The 20,087-nt window shown below is 40.7% G+C and overlaps 1 protein-coding gene and 1 non-coding gene across 2 annotated transcripts; one reads left to right on the top strand and one right to left on the bottom strand.

Annotated features, from left to right (window-relative positions):
• Positions 1-336: 336 nt before the first annotated feature.
• On the bottom strand, positions 337-18,359 carry Trim27 (tripartite motif containing 27). The gene is made up of 8 exons (XM_047558221.1): positions 17,554-18,359; positions 16,143-16,238; positions 13,547-13,777; positions 8,094-8,116; positions 5,934-6,049; positions 5,764-5,796; positions 3,962-3,988; positions 337-1,924 (listed from the first exon to the last, which is right to left on the bottom strand). Exons 1-8 carry the CDS (start codon positions 17,971-17,973, stop codon positions 1,329-1,331), a joined length of 1,542 nt encoding a protein of 513 aa, XP_047414177.1. The 5' UTR covers positions 17,974-18,359; the 3' UTR covers positions 337-1,328.
• Positions 11,215-11,316, top strand: LOC124989796 (U6 spliceosomal RNA). The gene has a single exon (XR_007109621.1). It is a non-coding gene; the product is annotated as a U6 spliceosomal RNA (small nuclear RNA).
• Positions 18,360-20,087: the final 1,728 nt, after the last annotated feature.

Genomic DNA, 20,087 nt, shown 5'->3' with positions numbered 1-20,087 from the left:
TATTTTATTTTTTATATTTTGAGACAGAGTCTTACTGAGTTGTTTAGGGCCTCACTAAATTGCTGAGGCCGGCTTTGAACACGTGATTCTCCTGCCTCAGCCTCACAAGCTGCTGGGGTTATAAGTGTGCACCACTGTGCCTGGCTCCAGCATTACTTTCTCAGCACCTTTGGTCAGTGACAGGGTACTAAGAAACTAGTTTTATGACCCAGATGTAAGAAAAATATTGGCCAGAAAAGGATTCTGAAGCCATACTAGAAATCAACACCCCACCCACTCCATTTGTGAACCCAATCTGACCAAGACCCAGAATACAACAGCAATGTAAACATCCATATTTACTTTATTTTTAACAGAGGAGCATATTCCCAAAGAGAAGTAAGACCAAGAACCATCATGGGGCTTGCTCAAAGTAATCTGCCTTAGCCTTCCGATTCCAGAATGTCTCATGATCCAATGGCCAGGGGGATGGAGCTGCCCCTTGATGATACACACATTAGGAAGGTTAATTCCCCAATCCCCCAGAGGAGATAGAGGAAAGGAGGTAAAAAGTCAACAAATTCCTGGAATACTAGAATTCTTCCAGGGATGATGTTTAACTGACCACCAGTCCATAAGATGTGCCTGGGAAAGGATCAAGAACTAGCAGATGGTGACCAGCAGAAAGTTATCCTAAAATGATGTGCATCCAGCACCAGGATACACCTGTTGTTAGCATGAAGGGAACAAATAAAGCCCCCAGACGAGATTTAGGCAGAGACACTGGTTAGAACATCCTCTTATGGTAGAGGTGGGAGCAGTTTTTATCATTACTGTAAAATAACTAACAAAAACACATATAGACCCTTATTAATAAAAAACTGGCAGACTGAAAATCAGCAGTAGAGGTATTTTTCCAAGAAGAAAAAAAATGGAATAAAGGAAGCCATGCTAACAGGGCCTTGGAGTTCCATTCTAGGTTCTCAAAAAGGCAGCAAATTCCCATGATTACGATGTGGGCTGAGTCAAGATGGTGTAAGTATCCTGAGTGGCTCTCCAAATCCAAAGATTATTATTTTCAGTTTATCTGTTTCTGTGTGTAAAACCAAAAAATGTGAAACACTGGAGGAGGACATCCGGTTTTTATTTCTGGGAAATATTGATACTTCTCATTACATCTCACAATTTGCAGGGGAAGGAAAAGAATAGTAGAACATGGACATCCTGTCTCCCAATCCAAGGGCATGGAAAATGTTATCCAGCTGTGACAGGAATTGGCAAGGCAACAAGATGCCTTGTGCCTGGGGTACAATTATAGCCAGCAGCCCTTATGGTCTGAGTTCACCACTTCAAGGGGAGGTCTCCATGGAATGACCATGACTTCCAACATGGCCAGAAAACCCATCGATCCCACTCATGGGGCAGATGATCAGAGGAGCTGCGCTCTTCCCTCCCGAGTAACTCAGACTGAAGTAGGGCCGGACAGGCCCACAGAAGGTAGCATGAGAGAAAGTAAAGGTGTGACACCTCTCTGTCACATTGTAGAAGGAGACCTCACCAGCATCATAGTCCAAGAAAATTCCCACCCGCTGGAGAGGGGTCCGCAGGGGAAGGGCAGTCATTGGGGAAGTAAGTGCCCAGTATTCTTTCCCATACCACAATGACACTGCCCAGAATCCATTCTGGGGGGCTGAGGTTACTCCACCTTTTCTGCATACTGAGTCTTCACAGACACCTATGGTCCACTTGGCTTTATCTCCCACCTCTACCTCCCAATAATGTCTCCCAGCGATGAAACATGGAGAGCCCAAGACACAGGGAAAAAGATTGAACCGCTCAGGGTTGTCAGGCAGGTCCTGTTGGAGGTAACTGTATCGCACCTGCCGCAGATTATCAGAAAGGATCAAGCTGGGGTAGGCTGTGTCTGGATCCAGAGTCACGTCCACTGTAGAAACACAGAAGGGAAAATCATCCTGAGCCCAGGAAAGCCCACTCAAAAAAACATAGCCTTTCTCCTGCCTCCCTAGGTACAGAATAACAGCTCCGAACTAGAGGTTACATTCATCTTATGAAACACATCTTTAAGTTCAAATTTCAGAAACCACTGTTGGATTAGGTGGTTGCCTTCTATAGTGCTGATATAGTGAAAATACTAAAATTTTACCCCTATTCCCTTTCTTTTACGTACTAAGCAACATCATCCATTGCAAACCAAATTTGAGATTTCTTATATTTTCACAATCACTTAATCTAAAAGCTACAGGGGTCAAAAGTTCCAAGAATTCAGATTACAACAGTTAAGGTCTGGCACGGCACTCTATAATCAAATATTAACATATCTGCTGTGAAACATGTGAATGCTCACATGATATAGGATAAAAGTTCTAAATTGTCTCACATAAATTCAGGTTTTGCAATCTTAATTTGCTGCTAAATAATGGGGTTGGGGATGCAATGAAACTTTTGGCTTTCAAAGATTTGAGAATTTGGAAATGTTGGTAAGGGACTGAGGAATCTACCAATCTGCCTACCTTCCCATTCACCCTCTTATTTATTCCATGAGATCTTTACTGTATATATTTGAATCTTATTCATTCATTTTCTTCTAAGACCCATATCTTCCTCAGTATTTATGTATGTATTTATTTATATATGGTACTAGGGATTGAACCAGGGGCGCTATCACTGAGCTATGTCCCTAACATTTTTAATTTTTTGAAACAGGGTCTCAACTAAGTTGCCCAGGCTGGCCTGGAACTTTTGATCCTCCTGCCTCAGCCTCTCCCGAGTAGCTGGGATTACAAGCATGTGTTGCTCTGCCTGGCTCCCCAGTTTTTCTTAACCAGCCCATACCAGTATACTCTTCTTGCTTTTAAATCTAAAACTGTATTATTTTATTCATGTTTTCCTCTTCCATTATTTAGCATTACTGCTTCTTGCACCATATGGTACCTTCCTGCTTCAAAAGTACTGATGTATTCTCTCATTTGTTCTTCACATCTTGTTTAGGAACAGGATTCCCAAACATTACCTCTCAGAAATCAAAACACAGGCTAAGTAACTCCCAACACCGGTGTTCATGACAGAACCCTTGGTTCTTCACAGTACACAATATCCACCTCTTGCTGCCTTTTTGGTCCTAGGTATTTAACCCAGGGCCTCACCCATCTACCTGCTCTACCACTGAGCTACACACCCAATCCTTGACTTACCTCTCTTATGTCATGGGTTTAACTCATCTCTCTAATCAGACAGACAGTGTAAATTCCAAGGGCAGGAAAATTAGTGTCTTATAATACTCTTGTTTCCTCTAAAGTACACTCACTACACAATGTTAAACTGTATGGTATATAAGCAAAGGATTCAGTTAATACTTATTTAAAGAATCAAATATGGATCACAAGTCAGTGGGATCTTCATGATAGAAGATCTTTGTATGTAGAGACCTTCTCTTCATGAAGAAGATTGCATTCAGCTTCTCTTAACTAGAGTAAAGGTGAATGTCAAGGAGAAGAGGTTTTAATCTTTGCCCACAAGCAGTGATGCGATGACCAAGATTCCTGGACTCTCTCTGGCACCAGAGTTAACAGTTGAACTCAACTGCTCCTGCTTGTTGCAAACAGCATGTTGCCTCTAAGGCTGGGGAGGCAGAGCAGTGTACCATAGTAGAAGCGTAGAAGTGTTCTAGTTTGGGGAACTGCCATTTACACTCAATAATTCTTATCACCTGAAATTGATCCCCTGCCCCATGGCTTTAGCTCTGAAGCACCTCAGGTGTCAAAGATAATTGTAATCACACAGAAATAACTAGTGGAGGGCTGAGGCTGTGGTTCAGTGGTAGAGCCTCACGTGTGGATTGTTGCTATATGCCATGTTTACACATATAACCTAAAGAATTCAAATTATGTTAATTATCCAAATCATTCACAATAGTAGTTAGGTTCAAGGATTTTTATTCCTTTCCCCTATATGTATCACCTACCTGAGTATAACTGAGCCTCTCTCAATTCTGAAAGAACAAAACAGAAAAGAAGTTATGAAAGTCATTTGAGTATTTCCAGGAACTCTGTAACTCAAAGAGCTTTGGTTAGTCATCATAAAGTAGTGCACTCCACTAAAAACCTCAGAACTCCTGTTGTCAGCCATACACTGATTTCCTCATACAATGTATGACTCCATCATCTAGCTAAAGACTTTAAGAGAAGGGAGATTAGGAGACTCCTTGGTGGAAGGAATACCACATGCCTGAAATTGGTAGAATATGAAATCAAACTGAACCAAGGAAGAATTCCACCCTGAAGTGAGCCAGCTGGCTCTGCCGAGTGAAACACAGTTCAAATCCCAAGTCACATACAACTCCTCACTTTCATAAGCCATTGTGCTCTAGGGGCTAAGTGGCTCAAGTGACTACACACTGGGGCAAACAAGACCGTTCACTTATATGGCATTTTACAATTGACAAATCATTTTCACATGTTGCCATTGAGCCTTTTACGTAGCAAAAGAACAAGAGAAGCTAATAAGAGTCTCATGAAGGAAAGCCATGTGCAAACCAACCATTTCTAGTATGATCCTACTGTATTACAGAGTTTCTCCCTATCTGTTTTGTTTGCTTTTTTTTTTTTGCAGTGCTGGGGTTCAAACCCAGGGCCTTGTGCATGCAAGGCAAGCACTCTACTGACTGAGCTATCTCCCTAGCCCTCCCTATCTGTTTTGCTTGTGAAAGACATGTGTCTCCAAAATCCATATTGCTAGATGCCAAAGAAGCATATATCTAAGATGCAATAAGGATTCAGCAAACATAATATATGAGATTATGGGGCTTAGTACTTTTTAATAAATAAGAAAACAGTCTACCTACTTATAGGAATTTTCAACTCTACCAGACTGGAAATTTTAATATTCAGCATATGGTCAACTCCTAAATCAAAGTGGTTCATTAACAGAAAATTTTAGATTTAGAAAACCTTTCTCCAAATGCCTATAAAACTTTAAAAACAAATGTAGGGCTTATGATGTATCAGGCTCAATTCTAACGGCTTTAGAAATGAATGCTAATCTTAGTACTTAGTCTTATGAGGTAAGAATTATTTTGTCATTTTACAGATGAGGAAATAACAGTGTGTAATCTTTGGGGGCAGCAGGGAGAGGTACTGGAGATTGAATTCAGGTGCTCTACACTAAGGTACATCCCCAGCCTTTGTTATTTGAGACAGGGCCTCATTAAGTTGCAGAGCAAGATCCTCTTGCTTCAGTCTCCTAAGTCTCTGGGATTATAAACAAGTGCCACCATGCTCAGCAACACTGTAAACATTAAGTGATATAGGTGGTCCCACAAGCCTAGCAGCCTGATTCCTCAATGCTGGCTCAAAACTACTTCCTTGGTGCTTCCTCAGTCAGTGTTGCTCATTCCTCCTAGTCTAGTGGACCCTTGTGCCCACAGCAATAAGACATCAGTCAATTACAATTATAAATACTGGCTTAAGTGAAATGGATAGTATATGTTCATTCTTTTTCCCAATTAAAAAAAAATTTAATCAAGTTAATTCTGGATTAAACTTTAGGTTGCCTATTTTCCTCCTCCATGTAGACTGAGAATTAACTAAATATAGTTAACACACTTCAAATGAGAACAAAAGGCTATTAAATGAAAAACTTAAGAATAAAAGGAAGATGTAAAATATTAGGGATCATACATCTTATGTTCCCACATTTTTAATTCAGATGCTCTTCCTCCCTGGAAACTCTGTCATCAAAAGTCCAGTATGTAGTAGTTAAATTTACCTTGGATTTTCTCCATATCTGATTGCATTTTTTCTGAGGAGAGAAAAGGAGAACATATTCAGTTTGCATCCCACTATTTGGTTTTCTAAGAAAAATATATCCTTCCAGGCAATACGCAGATATTTAGAGTATAAATTCATTTCCTCTCATGACCCCTCTCCTCACATTACCTGTGAATTGCTTCAGACTCTCCGTCAAGAATAGACATTTTTGGGCAAAAATGTGGATTTTCTCTTGCAGATCTGGAGGTGTGATCCAAGGTTCTGGGATCCGGATTCTTTCAGCCCTAAATTTAAAAAACACATGTGAATCCCTCCCCAGTTGTATAGCCTACCATGTGCCAGAACAGGTCCTAAGTCAAAGTGTTCAACACAGACACAGAGTCTTTAGAAGCCACTACTATAGCTTTTTATGTCTTCTCTTAAAACCATAATCCTCTAAGCCAAAACAAGGGAGACAGTCTTACCCATTTTCATTTCCTGTAAAGAACCTAGCTCATGGTTAGCAAGTCTTCAAAAAGGTTTACTGAACTAAATTGAATCACAAAGCTGATTATCAAAGGAATAGATTCTATGATGAAGTCCTTGATTTTTTTTGCTTTTTGGTTATCAGGATTGAATCAGGGGGCACTCAACCACTGAGCCATATCCCCAGTCCTATTTTGTATTATACTTAGAGACAGGGTCTCTTTTGCTGAGGCTGGCTTCGAACTCCCAATCCTCCTGCCTCAGCTTCCCGAGCTGCTGGTATTATAGGCAAGTGCCACCACACCTGCAAGTCTTTGATATTTACAGTGGGCAACTATCCATAATCCGAAGGTCCCCAAATAAGGGACACCTTTCAATAGACAGGCATACTGTGGAGGACAACACCCAATTTTCTCACATCTAAAAGGAAGTCTATGGCAAAGACTGTTAGTTGCACACCTAGAGCCTCTTCTCCTATTTTCTTAATTTAATGGCTCATGGGTGGCCAGTCTCCCTCATAGCTCTAAATGTGAGCTTTGTACTGAATTCTGGCCAATGAGAGATTAAAAAGTATCTCATATTTTGAAAAAAATGTGCTTACAAAGAAATGTGATGTGATTATTTCCTTTTCCCTGACTTGCATTCTAAGTAGCTACTTGGTCTATATGAGAACCATACTTCAGAAATGATATCACAGCAAATGGGAAGAAATCAGAATTTATGAGGCTCCCTGAGTCACTCTACCAGACCTCAAGTTACCTACCTGTACATTTCTTATATGGTAACAAATTTTTAAAGTTATGTTGATGTCTTAAGTCAATGAAATTTTAGATCTTCTATTTCATACAGCTAAACCCAATCCTCAGTATCACATACTACTAGGTTTGTGGGATCTACCCCCTTATGAAGGGTCAGAACTGATTATCAAAAAGTAGCGGATAGAGGCATTATTTTCTTGGGTCATCTGTCTGGGACTGGCACAAGCTCCAACTTAAACCACCCTCCTAAGAGCCCTCAACAACCTCATTCCTCTCAACATGTTTCTATAAACACAGACCTCCTAACCAACTTACCCCATCTATGAAACCCTTCTCAATCCCCTCAACAGTTTTCCATATAGTTTCCACTGAAAGAGTTTCACAATTTAGGATTTTAATCAACTTCAAAGTTTTATACTGAACATTAGCTTCCTGAGGCTCATTGTATTGGCTCTCACCATCCATCCTACACATATAACTGCCCTGGCCTTCTTCAAGTTCCCCCTCCCTTTTTGGACATGTCCTCAGGAAGCTCTTCCTCATATTCTTCTTGGTGATAGGGACTTGTGCATGACAAGCAGGCATTATACCCCTGAGCTATGCCCCCAGACCATCTGATGGTATTACAGAAAATAATGAAAAAATTCAGAATTCAGGTGGTTCATTAGTAATTCTATACCTCCAGGCTCATTATACTTTCTTTAGGCTTGATTTCCCCCATGACAGGAAAAAAAAAAAAAAAAAAAAGAGGGTGGGGGAAAGAAAATAAAATGGAAAAGATTCTAAAATTCATAGGAACCCATAATCTATCTTTGTGCTCTGTCCAACTCCCTGTAAGTTCCCACCCTCTCCATGGAAGTGTCCTTACACCCACCCATAAACACCAACACTCTCACCCCAGCTCCACAATTTGCCAATAATTCCCAAGTTTTACAGAAAACAGTTGAGATTAATCTAGTTCTTGCACACAAGTGACTCTCTTCAAGACAGGTAGCAATCCAGGAAGATGTCCATCTCAGGCCTTCGGCTCCTTTCAGGATTTACAAATGTGAGAGAGACAGTCTTCTTGTGCTTGATTTAATACTAGGGGGAGAGAAAACTATACCTGCTTAATGTGTCCCCGATGTCCTATAAAGAAAGGAAAAGGATACCATAAGAAGTCATTTATAACTTCAGTTTTCTTTCACAAATGTTCATTAAAAACCCAATTATTAACTGGTCTTCCTGGGAGAAGCCAGAGACAAGAATCATTGGAACCTAACTCAGTTTCAAGGATCCAAAAATCAGGCAGAGGAAACTGGGATTTACTAACTCGATCATTCTATTCTTGGATGCCAACAGCCTATATCTGTCTGCCTTGCTTTCTTTTTATTGTGAAGTAGTTTCAAATACACAGAATAGTTGCCAGTGCAAAGTACTCTTGTATAATCTTTTACCAGGTTTGCTAACCTTTAACTGTTCACCTAATTTATCATTTTATCTTTCTCTTTTCACATGTAATATGTATATGACATATGTATCTTCAGAACATCTGAGGTCATTGTTTACATTCTATCCCTTTATTCTTCCATGTGTAGTTCCTAAGAACTATGTTTTCTTATAACTACATGACTGTTATAAAATTCAGGAAATTGAACATTGATACATTTATTTCATCCAGTTATAGGTTAATTTAATCAATTGTTGCAATGTCATCTATAGCTCCAACATGCCTACCCCCATTCCATGTAATCCAGGATCATTCATTGCACTTAATCACAATGACATGTGTATTTAACAGGAAAGGATTCTCAGCACTGACTTATCCTTCACATTGCCATTGTTTGACATATACCAGTTATTTTATAGAATGTCCCTCCATTTGTTAGACATTTCCCTAATGATTAGATCCAGTTATACCATCTTAAACAAGGGTATGTTATGTCCTAGAGTACATATTTGCTAGCCTCTCACTGGCAATACTGATTTCTTTTTTTTTCTTTTCCAGTACTAGGGATTGAACCCAGGGATGCTTTACCACTGAGCTACAACCTCAGCCCTTTTAACTTTTTATTTTGAGACAGAGTCAAAGTTGCTGAGGCAGGCCTTGAAATTGTGATTCTCCTGTTTCAGCTTCCTGAGTCACTGACTGGCAGTACAGGCAAGCATCAGCATGCCCAATGGCAAAACTGATTTTGATCACTGTGCAGTTACTATTCTTTCCTCTTGCAATTAATAAGTAACCTGTAAGTAATACTTTTAATTCTCATCAAACTTTCCCCCCTTAGAGTTAGCATTCACTGACAATTCCTGTCTAATTTTTACTTTCATGGTTGCCAAAAGGTCATTTCCTAACTTCAAAATTTCTTCTATGTTACTTTGTTGACTACTAGAAAAAAAAATTTCCCTATTTATTATTAGTGTGGATTCAGTTATTTTATTCAATGTGTTATAATCTATTACTGTGCTTCTTTACTTTAGTGCTCAAAAAGTTTGAGACTTGGCCAGAAAGTCCTTGTCACTCCGCTTTCTGTCCCTTCCCACCTCATCCTTTCCCTCTCAATTATTGTCCAGGTATCCTTCCAGTTTCCCTCAAAAATAGCAGACACATGTACTTTCCAATCTCTTTTCCTTTCCTACACGAAAAGCAACATACTCTATATTTTACATTTTGATTTTTTTCCACTTAGCAATATGTCCTGGCTTAACAGTTCATAGGTATCTTTCTTGTTCTTTTTTATAGTTACATAGTATTTCACTGTGTATATAATCATAATTTACTAAACAAATTCTTTAGGTTTGGAAGACAGACTATTTTGCACTTACAAACATTGTTGCAGCAAGTAATCTTGCTATGTATTTTCAAATATATTTTCATACTTAGGTATATCCTCAACGTAAATTTCTAGCATGGATTTTTGGTCAAAGTCTAACTGCGGGTGCATGTGCACGTGTGTATGGTTTGTTAAAACACATTGCCAAATTCTCCTCCAAAATGATTTCATGATTTTGTATTTCCACCAATAACAAGCGTCTCTCCCACATTTCTGCCAATAGCATATTATGCTAAAACAACATTGCTGCCAAGGATGGTGGTGCATGCCTGTAATCCCAGCAGTTCAGGAGGCTGAGGTAGGATTACAAGTTCAAGGCCAGTCTCAGCAATTTACGAAGGCTCTAAGCAACTTAGTGAGACCCTGTCTCAAAGAAAAAAAAAGATATATGTATATATTTATAAATATATATATATATGAAAAAAATATATATATAGCTATACTAATTGGTAAGGGGTATTTTAGAGTTTAATGTGCATTTTCTGATTACAAATGCAGTTGAATATTTTTTTCATATTCACGGGCCAACTGTGTATCTTTTGCAACTTGCCTTCGTGTGTCTTCTGGTCCATTTTCCTAGAAAATTTTGATTCCCCCCCTCTATTTTCTTAAGTTCTTTATATATTGGGGCTTTTGTACTATTTGTGGTATTTGTTGCAGATATTTTCTTTGAATCTGACACTGGCTTTTGACTAGTTACAATGCATGTGGTTTTTTTTTCCCTCATGCTAATACCAACTACTACATGCTAATACTATACAGACTTTGTTTTATACTTTAATATCTAGTAGGGCTAGTCCCCGCTGCACTATAGGTCTTCTCAGTGTATCCCAGCTATTTTTATTCGCTTGTTTTTCTATCTGAATTTTACATATATCAATTTTTCTTAATCTGGAGAAAAAGCTTTTGGTCTTTTTATTGAAATTGCATTAAATTTATGAATCTTGGGAACTAACAACTTGATGCTGAGATGTCTTTCTTATCCAAGAAAAATTCTTATTTGTTCACTTCTATTTTGTGTTTTTCAAAGGTGCTTCCACACAGGTTTTTATACAGGTTTTCTAAGTATATTTCCAAGTACTTTATCTATTTTCTTCCCTTTTTTTGCAATGGGAAATGGAGTGTCCTCTTCTAATACGTATTTGCTAGTAGTTGTTATATGCATATGAAGGTTGCTAATTTCTGTATGTTAACTTCTCCAATTCTTATACCTTCAGCTTGTTTTTCTACAGAATTCCATCAGAAACACACTTGGATTGTCATCATCAATCATAAAGTTCATAATCCCTCTCTTTTTCCACTTTCCTTATCATCTAAGCTTTGGTTTCATTATCTGTCTGTTCAAAAATATTCTCACATAAATACCTTCTGCTTAAAACTTTTTAAAAAGTTTTAAAATTCTGAGTATGGTGCCTGCTTCAACAGCAGATATAGAGGAACTGGAATAACATAGCAAAGATTAGCATGGTCCCTGCCCAAGGATGACACACAATTTATGAATTATTTTATAGGTTTAATGTTCCCAGAAGCATTATTCACAATATTTACTATTCTACAACATGGAAACAACCCAAATGTTCATTAACTGATGAATAAACAAAGTGTAATATATATCCATGCAATGGAATATCATTCATCTATAGAAAGAAACAAAATATTGAATATGTACTACAATATAGATAAACCTGAAAAAAAGTACGTCAAATGAAAGAAACTACACACAAAGGCTATGTATTGTATGATTTTACTTATGTAAAATATCCAGAATAGATAAATGCATAGAGTCAGGGGTTGGAGGAAGAAGGGAGGAGGAATGACTGCTTAAAAGTGGTTTCCTTTTTGGGGTGATGAAAGTGTTCTGGATCTGGAGAGCTGTTGACAATTGCACAACATTGTGAATTTACTGAATGCTATTTTTGTACCACAGAGTTACATAAATGGTGAAATGTATATTCTGTATATTTTAGAAATATTCCTTAAAAGACAAAAACAAAAAACTCCAACCCTAGATTGGCCCAACTTATTTCTCAGTATATGCACCACAGCAATAAAGATGTTAGACAGCAAGGCACGTAAGAAAAATCACACAATAGGACAGAATGGTTCTACTATAAATGATTGGTCATAGACCACAGAATTCTCCTATGTCTACAGACCAACTGGCTTCCCCATATTCTGAAATAATAATTTCTTCCCATGCAAGAGAGGACTTTCTGAAACTAACTCCTGCACATATGCTTTAATTCCTATTCCCCTGACTTCTAAAGCCCATCATTTCTCACAGCTTCAATGTCTTCCCTCACACCTGGATCCTTAAAACACATACTTCCTCTTCACACAAACTTTGAAAATAAGTTTAACTGGTTTCTTTAAGCATCCCCTCCAGATAAAGCCCCACAATCCTACTTCATCTGTAAGTTTTTCTTTCATTGTTATTTTTTAAATAGTCATCTACTCATAGTCCCCATTCACCTCACTCCATTCACCATTCAACTCTGCTAATGTGACTCTAGTCCAAATTATTCCACTGTGGCAGTTCTACATAAAGTCATCAATGGTAGTCATATTCTTAAACCAAACGGATATTAGCTCTGATATTATCTGACATCAAATGCACTGGACCCTGTTGTCCACTCCCTCCTTCCTGAAACAGTCTTCCTTCCTGATTACATTCTGCCTCTTTGGTCAACTGTCCTCTCTGCAAGCTCTACTTGGCAATTAAATAGCAATGTTTGTTAAGGATTAAGCTTTCTTATTATTTTAAAGTGGGAGTCAATAAACTTTTTATTAAAGGTCCATAGTAAATATTTTAGGCTTCGTAAGTCTGTCAGTCTCTGTGAGCCATTCAGTCACCACTACTTAACACTGCTGTTGTGGTGGAAAAAGCAATGACAGATGATACATACCTGAATAAGCATGGCTGTGTGCCAACAAAAATGTATGGACATTGAATCTGAATTTCAAATAATTTTACCTATTGTAAAATACATTCTTTTCCCAACCATCTTAAATATTTGCTGATACTTGGTCTATCTCATCATCCCCTTTTTAGGGAATTTGGGAACAACTGTAATAATTATTCACTTATTGTCTGACTTCCACACTGGAATGCAATTCAGGAAAGCTTATTCACCACTTAATCCCAATGCCTAGAAGAGTGCTGGATCCATAGCAGACAATTAATATGCACTGAATGAGCAAACACATGGACAATAGCTCATTTCCTGCTGTCTTGCTGGGCTAGATATGTTGTAGCTCTTTCACTACACTAACACAGTAAAATCACAGAGCTACTCCACTCCTGCTCAAGTACTTGCTGCTATTTTGTAGCTGTGGCAGTACATATGTATATGTTAAAAATTACAGGATAAGGGAATGAGGAGGGTTTTTAAATGACATGTGGTCCAAGCCCCTCATCACTGAGGTCACTAAAAGCCCAAAGATATCCAGAGTTTTGTCCATGATCAGAACACTTATCAGCACAGTGCAGGGCAGGCCAGGGGCACTAGATCTTCCTTTTGCCTTTTCTATGAGACAATGCAACTGACAATCCAAGCTGTGTCAACCACAATTTCTGGAGTATTCTGGAGCATGCTTTTCTTCAAACATACCCAATACAGAGTTTGGCACCTGTGCAACTCCTGCACAGTTAACAAAGAAACAGGAGGTCCTGGATACTACTTGGGAAAGGAAAAGGGAAGCTATTTTTAGTGGAAGTGTCTTAGCAGGATTCTTCACACCTTACCTGCAGGAGCTCCCTGGTGGGCTGCTGCTGCTTTTCTTCTAGTTGGGCAATCAGGCTGCTGAGATGGGAGATGTTGCAAGAGAACTGGGTGATGGCACCATTGATACTGTTGTAGATGGCCAAGTCTAGTTCCTCAAGGCGGGCCAGGAGGCGATACTCATGTTCCTTCAAGGAGTGATACAGCTGTTCAAACTCCCAAACAATCTTCTCTCTCTCCATCTGGGTCAGGCTCTGTGCAGATGATAGGCAAGGGCAGTAAAGAGGAAAGGTTCATTTCTAGAGCTCTTCAAAATTCTCCCGATGACCCACCACAAGTTTATCCGTTTATCCAAGAATACTAAAACTTATTCATTATTTCACTGTGTTCACTTACTCATTATGGTCTTTACTGACCAGCTACATAATGGCCAGCAACTGAGTTATCCCAATGGTAATTAATACACAGTCCCTACTCTCAAGGACAGTCAAGTGAGAGTCAGATTCACGTGCTACACATAGTCATGGATGGGTAAATACAAAGTGACAGTCTGCTGTGGAAGGAGGTGGGACAGTCTTCACAGAAAGAGTTCACATGGTCTTGTAGAATGAACAGGAATTCTCCAAGTGAACAGGAGAAGGGTTTTCTAGGCAGAAAAAAAAGCATGGACAAAAAGTAGGGAGAAAAGGCCAATGGTTCTATCTGGCTGGAGTACATGAGTGCTGAGGAAAGAGGTCAGAAAAGGTAAGAAGAGACCAGAACATACCATGCCTGACAGGATAAGGAGTAAGGAATTTGTTGCAATTCAGAGTCATGAAAGATTGTCACACAGAGAAATGACACAACCAGATAAATGACTTGTGGAAGATGTTTTGAATCAAACACAATTTCCTTGGGCCCTTCAAATGTGATCCATGTCCTCTATCTGGCTTTCAGAGGTGTTCCTGAATTGCCCTGAATCACAGAGCTTGGGCAGGGGTTGAGGTTTCCCCTGGTTCACCCCTGGGGATGACTTGTTTGTCACAGTTTATCTATCCTTCCTTCTCTACTCCCATGCCCCACTGTCAGGACACTTATTATCATTTTGTTCTAAACAAGAGGCCAGCAAATGGCACCAAAGGAGTCAAGTAATATTTTATTAGAATCCAGACATAGCGGGGTTGGGGATATAGCTCACTTGGCAGAGTGCTTGCCTTGCAAGCACAAGGCCCTGGGTTCAATCCCTGGCACCAAAAAAAAAAAAAAAAAAAAAAAAAAGAATTCAGTCATAGCCATTCACTTATGTATCAGATATGGAGACTTTTGAGATGCAATGGCCGAGATGATAATTGTGACAAAGTCCATGTAGCTAAAAATATTTACTATTTGGTTCTTTATGGAAAGTCTACAAACACCTGTTCTAAATTCACCTGCTCCTCAAGAACATTCCTCCAACAACCAACCATTCCTCTAACCACCCTTCTTAGGCACACACTCACTGTGCAACTTAGTAATGTGCACACACTGGGTATATAAATCCTTTTCATAAGCTCATAACTCTTTTCAGCTGGATAAGTCTTTCAAAGACATAAACCGTACAATAAATCTTAAAAAACAGTACATCAAAGCTGAAAGAAACCTTAAAGATCAACTAATTCAGTGTTTCTTAAAGTGGGTGCTGTTGGTAGGAACAGTTCTGCCTAACATGGGGCTATTTCTTGCATTGTAAGACATCTACCATCCCTGCCTCACCTTTCCCAATCACTCTGTTCCTCAAAGAAAAATCCAGACACCAATGTAGAGTAAGGACAGTACTAGCCTTGCTAGAGACACAAGTCTAGTGCAACTGACCCATTCAATAGACGAGGAAACTAAGGCCCAGAGAGGTTGTGTGGCTCTCTCCATCTAAACAATTGGCTAATGTCAGAGCCACTGTTCAGGCACCCTGATTCTCAGAGAAAAGTTGTCTCTCAGTATTGAGAATCTTTCCACAGAAGACATTATAAACATTTCAGTCACTCGGTTTCACTGAGGTTTTTTTATCCATCAGACATATTTTCAATAAAGGGGAGATGAAATCTCAGTGGACTGTGGGAAAAGCATGTAGAGGGATCTTAAGGACACCAAAGGAATGAGTTCCCTAGCCAGAAGTTCTTTACCATCCTCTGATCAGGACTAAAAAAATTTCTCACAAGATTAGCTTAGACACTACTAGTCTAGAGGTTTGCTTTTCAGATGCAAATATCTTATATTTTATTTATTGTTCAAAAATACATTTAAAAGGGCTGGGGTTGTAGCTCAGTGGTAGAGCGTTTGACAAGCATGTGTGAGGCACTGGATTCTAGTCTCAGCACCGCATATAAATAAATAAAATAAAGGTCTATTGACAATTTAAAAAATGTTAAAAAAATAAATTTAAACACTTGGGCAGTGGCTATATATGTTATAAAAGTTTCTGTAGTTTTTTGATTGTTAGAACAAAACTCCCAAATTCTTGTATCAGAATTAGTGCATTGGCTACTTTTCAAGACCTTCAGAGACTGAAGAAAGAAAACAGTAAAAATTGAGAATTGAGGCACTGTTAAGAAAGAGTAACATCTCTTCACAGAAGTGATATCTAAGAATTCCAACAACCCTTACCAAGAGTTCAGCTCGTGCCTGCTCCCCCTGTGCCCGGCGTCTCTTCTTTAAGTCTTTTACTCTTTTTAGATGGTCCAGTTGGTTCTGGATTTGTTCCTGAAGAAAGAAAAAGAGTTGGCAGCTTAAGATTAGGCAGACCTTAGCATAAGCTGGCTACCTGGCTTATCACAAATGGAACACAGAGTCGTTTTTGTTGTTGTTTTTAATTTTTAGTTGTAGATGGTCACAATCTTTTTTATTTTATTTATTTTTATGCAGTGCTGAGGATTGAATCCAGTGTCAAGTGATAAGCAAGTACTCTAACACTGAGCCCTGGAACCCAGAGTCTTGATGCCAAGTCTCTGCTTAACACCTTCCTCATACTACACTGTCATCCACCAGAGAAAAGTCCAAAGCACAGGTGGCCACCACAGCTATCCTTTGTCAATTTGTTTCTTAAACACTGAGTTACCCACTAGTCCCTGGAAGGATACTGCATGACTTTGTTGAAAGGCAACTAGACTAGGAAGGAGACTTAATGTTCAGTTATAGCTTTTCCACAGAGGCACAGAGAAAATGACTTGACTTCTCTTATTTTCTTCATGAGAGTTACCATGAGTGAGTGAAATGATATAGCTGGAAGTTCCATAAATGTTACAAGATTAATTATGCATGGATGTACTCACTCTTAAACAGGGACATAACTGTATTTATCCCTACAGTCCTCAAAGTACAAAACACACAAAACATCGTGTATTCATTGAATATCACCTTAGAATTATTTTATTTTATATCCAAGTTAGTGTTTAGCTGTCCGATGTGTTTGTTCAACAGTTCACAAAGGGTTTTGTAAGTCATATGATTTCATTTAATCTTCACAATAACTGTTATCATCCTGAGTCTCCAAGTGGCCAAATGATTTACTCAAGCAGTAAAGAACTCTGTTCCTTTCCATGAGCTTCTAGAACAGGAGCGAAGTGCTGAAGAAATACTTGTAGACCAAGTGGTGGGCACTGCTTCATGTATACAGTCAACGTCCAAATGTGTTTTGTCTGAAATTATGGGGGAGCCGATGGTAATACAAGAGTGTCTCAGAAACTGGTCAATGTGTACGTGTTTTTACGCACATCTTTTATACTGTTAAGAGAAGGCCTTCACAGGCCATCTTTATGCACAATGTGTGGATGAGACAAGCATACAGGGAAAGGAGTGTGGGGGTGGGGAGACTTCTGTTTTCCTCGCCAGCTACAGGTTTTCCTCCCAAATCTGAGTGCAGAGGCTCTATAGCGGACAGAAAGGAAATGACGGCTGTGAAGCACACGTCCGGCTCAGCCATTTTCTGGGCGGAAAAAAGGGAAGCCCCTTTGGCTCTCTCCTCCCTTTGTCCGATTCGCGCTCCTACCCCTCCCCGCTCTTCGCGCCGGGCCCTCACCTTGAAGCCCTCCACCGCCTCCTCAAGCGGCAGCACACTGTGGCCGCGGTGCTCGCGGGAGCGGTCGCACACCACGCAGATGGGCATCTGGTCCTCCTCGCAGTACAGCTTCAGAGGCTCGCGGTGCTTCTCACACACGCCCATCTCGCCGCCGGGCCCTGACGGTCGCTCGGTGCGCAGCTGCTTCACCAGCTGGGTCACGTTGGCTAGATGCCGGTTGGGCCGCATATGCCGCTGCGGGAAGGTCTCTCGGCACTGCGGGCACGACACGTTAGTCTCCGCTGCGCCCCAGCAGCGGGCGAGGCACGCGCAACAGATGTTGTGGCCACAATCGAGCATCATGGGCTCGACGAAGTATTGCAGACACACGGGGCAAGTGGTCTCCTGCTGTAGGCACTCGGCCACGCTCCCGGAGGCCATGGCGCGGGCCCGCGGGGGCGCACGGGCATGGGCCCGGGCGCCGAGCTCTGCGCGGAGCCCCACTCTCCTGCGCTCTCTCTGGTTCTTTGCTCCTGACCAGCGCAGAGAGGCAAGCAGGACCGGACAGAGGGCGGCGCCTCTCGAGCCCGGATTCCAGACGCGCCCGCGCGCCGGAGTCCCGGGATGACCAGGCCTTTCCCTGAGCGGTTGTACCCAGCTGAGTGAACGTAGGAATACTACCGCCCGACGAAGCCCTGTAGCTAAGCCGGGGGGCCAGGAAGCGGGAGCCGGTGCTCTGGCTCTCAAGGCCAGGTACGCTGGGCGCGCAAGACAACGTGGCCGCGTCCGAGCGGATCCCGGTCGCCGCGTCTGCCCCACCCCGGCGCCAGCGGAAGAGGCGGCTCAGCGGGGCGGGGCTTGGCCCGCGCCTTCAGCGCGCCACACGATTCCTTGGCCTCCGGGCTTGGCAGTTTCCTCCTGCAGACATCTGAGAGGCCCAGTTCTGGAACGCGCCAGAACTGGAACCTCCAAGATCGGTCAAAGGAGCAAGTGGTGTCTGCTGTGCTCAGCGGTGACACTATCCCCTGCCAGCACGAGCTGGGCCTACATCCCAGCTTCCGCGGCTGCCGAGTTTGGACCCCTAGTCTTTTGTTGGGTTTCCTTTTGGTGCCCAAGCCTCTGTCCTTGTAAAAGAAAGATGACTTTGTGTAGGTAATGGGAAGCTCAGACTTCTGGCCTCCGTGTGAGGCCCAGAGGATGGGGATAGCAGATAAGCCCCACCCGGTAATTGAGACACTTTGGTAACACAACCAACTACAAGCTCTCACGATTCTTAGAAAAAGAAATGTTTATCAGACAGTAATATTTCTGTAGGGCAGAAACAGACCAGTGCATTTCTTCTACTTCCCATCTGTGCCCAATCAAGCTGGTTTGCCATTCCGAGCCTCGGTTTCTTCTCCCCCGAAACGGGAATGATAACTAGCCCCACAAGGAGGTAGACTTTGTTTTATTTTGAATTACAAGGATGTTGAACCATTACTTTCATTGAAATTATAATAAAATACTCAGGGCATTGGGTTGTTGTAGTGAGTGGTACCTAAAAATTGCTTGTTCCTTTCTGAAGTATAGAAACATTGAGAATCCCGTGATGGCCCCGGGTCTTGCAGTTCCAAACATCCATTCTCTTATCCAGTAGACTTCCAAGTCTTTTATATTGCCCCTTCATCCCTGACTTGGTATTTCCTACTTTCCTTTGGGATTTTCTTAGTATTGTTCTTGTATATGAGTAAGAGGGGCTTCTCCTTTCCAAACATTACTTAAAAGGGTTCCACTCTGTTCCTCTTTTCTATGGGGCAAAGAAATCCAGGCACTGAATGGACTTGCAAGCCCTAAGCCTACCTTTCCCTTTGAACCACACTCTTGAGTACCCAGTGTTGAAATCCCAGGTGCAAATCACCCTAGAGCACTTCAGTAAAATGTAGAGTATTCCGCTGGGCCACATCAAAATCTGATCTGGTTTGAAATTGGGTCACAATTGAAATTTGAGGAATTAAAGGGTACTTCTACTCTGATTTACTCTGAAAAGAAGCAGTAAACATGGCAAAACAGTGTATAAATATAAGAGATACAAATGGGGTAGATAAGGGAACCTATCATTTCCTTGTTTTAGGGATACAAGCCTGGAGTTCCACTTTGTTTTTCAGGATTGATTGGGTTATCTTAGCCCCTCATAAATTCTGGAGGCAGATGATCTGAAGGTAAGGAATGGAAGAACAAAATAGATTAGTAGGATGGTGTGGGAGTAGAGAAAAAGGAAGATTTATATTCGATAATCTCTATTAATCCCCTTTCTTAAATGATTACTGTCTTCCCTTCACCCTATAGATTTAATTGAATTATAATTTGCTGTATTGCTCAACTTGTCTGTTCATTTTAATTTTTGTTACTATACACTGACCTAAATTATTGAAACGATATATCAGTTTACAAATGTTTTTGAAATGAATTTGTAGGCAGATGAATGCAACTGTTTCAGTTACTTTTCTCTTTGTAGTCTTTTTCTCTAACCCATTTATATACCACCTCCAAGGAGGTAATCATCCATAAAAATTCTA

The sequence above is a fragment of the Sciurus carolinensis genome, chromosome 7 (genome assembly GCF_902686445.1).
Source record: "Sciurus carolinensis chromosome 7, mSciCar1.2, whole genome shotgun sequence".
In the NCBI taxonomy this organism is placed as follows: Eukaryota; Metazoa; Chordata; class Mammalia; order Rodentia; family Sciuridae; genus Sciurus; species Sciurus carolinensis.
This window is presented reverse-complemented; position numbering and strand designations above follow the sequence as displayed.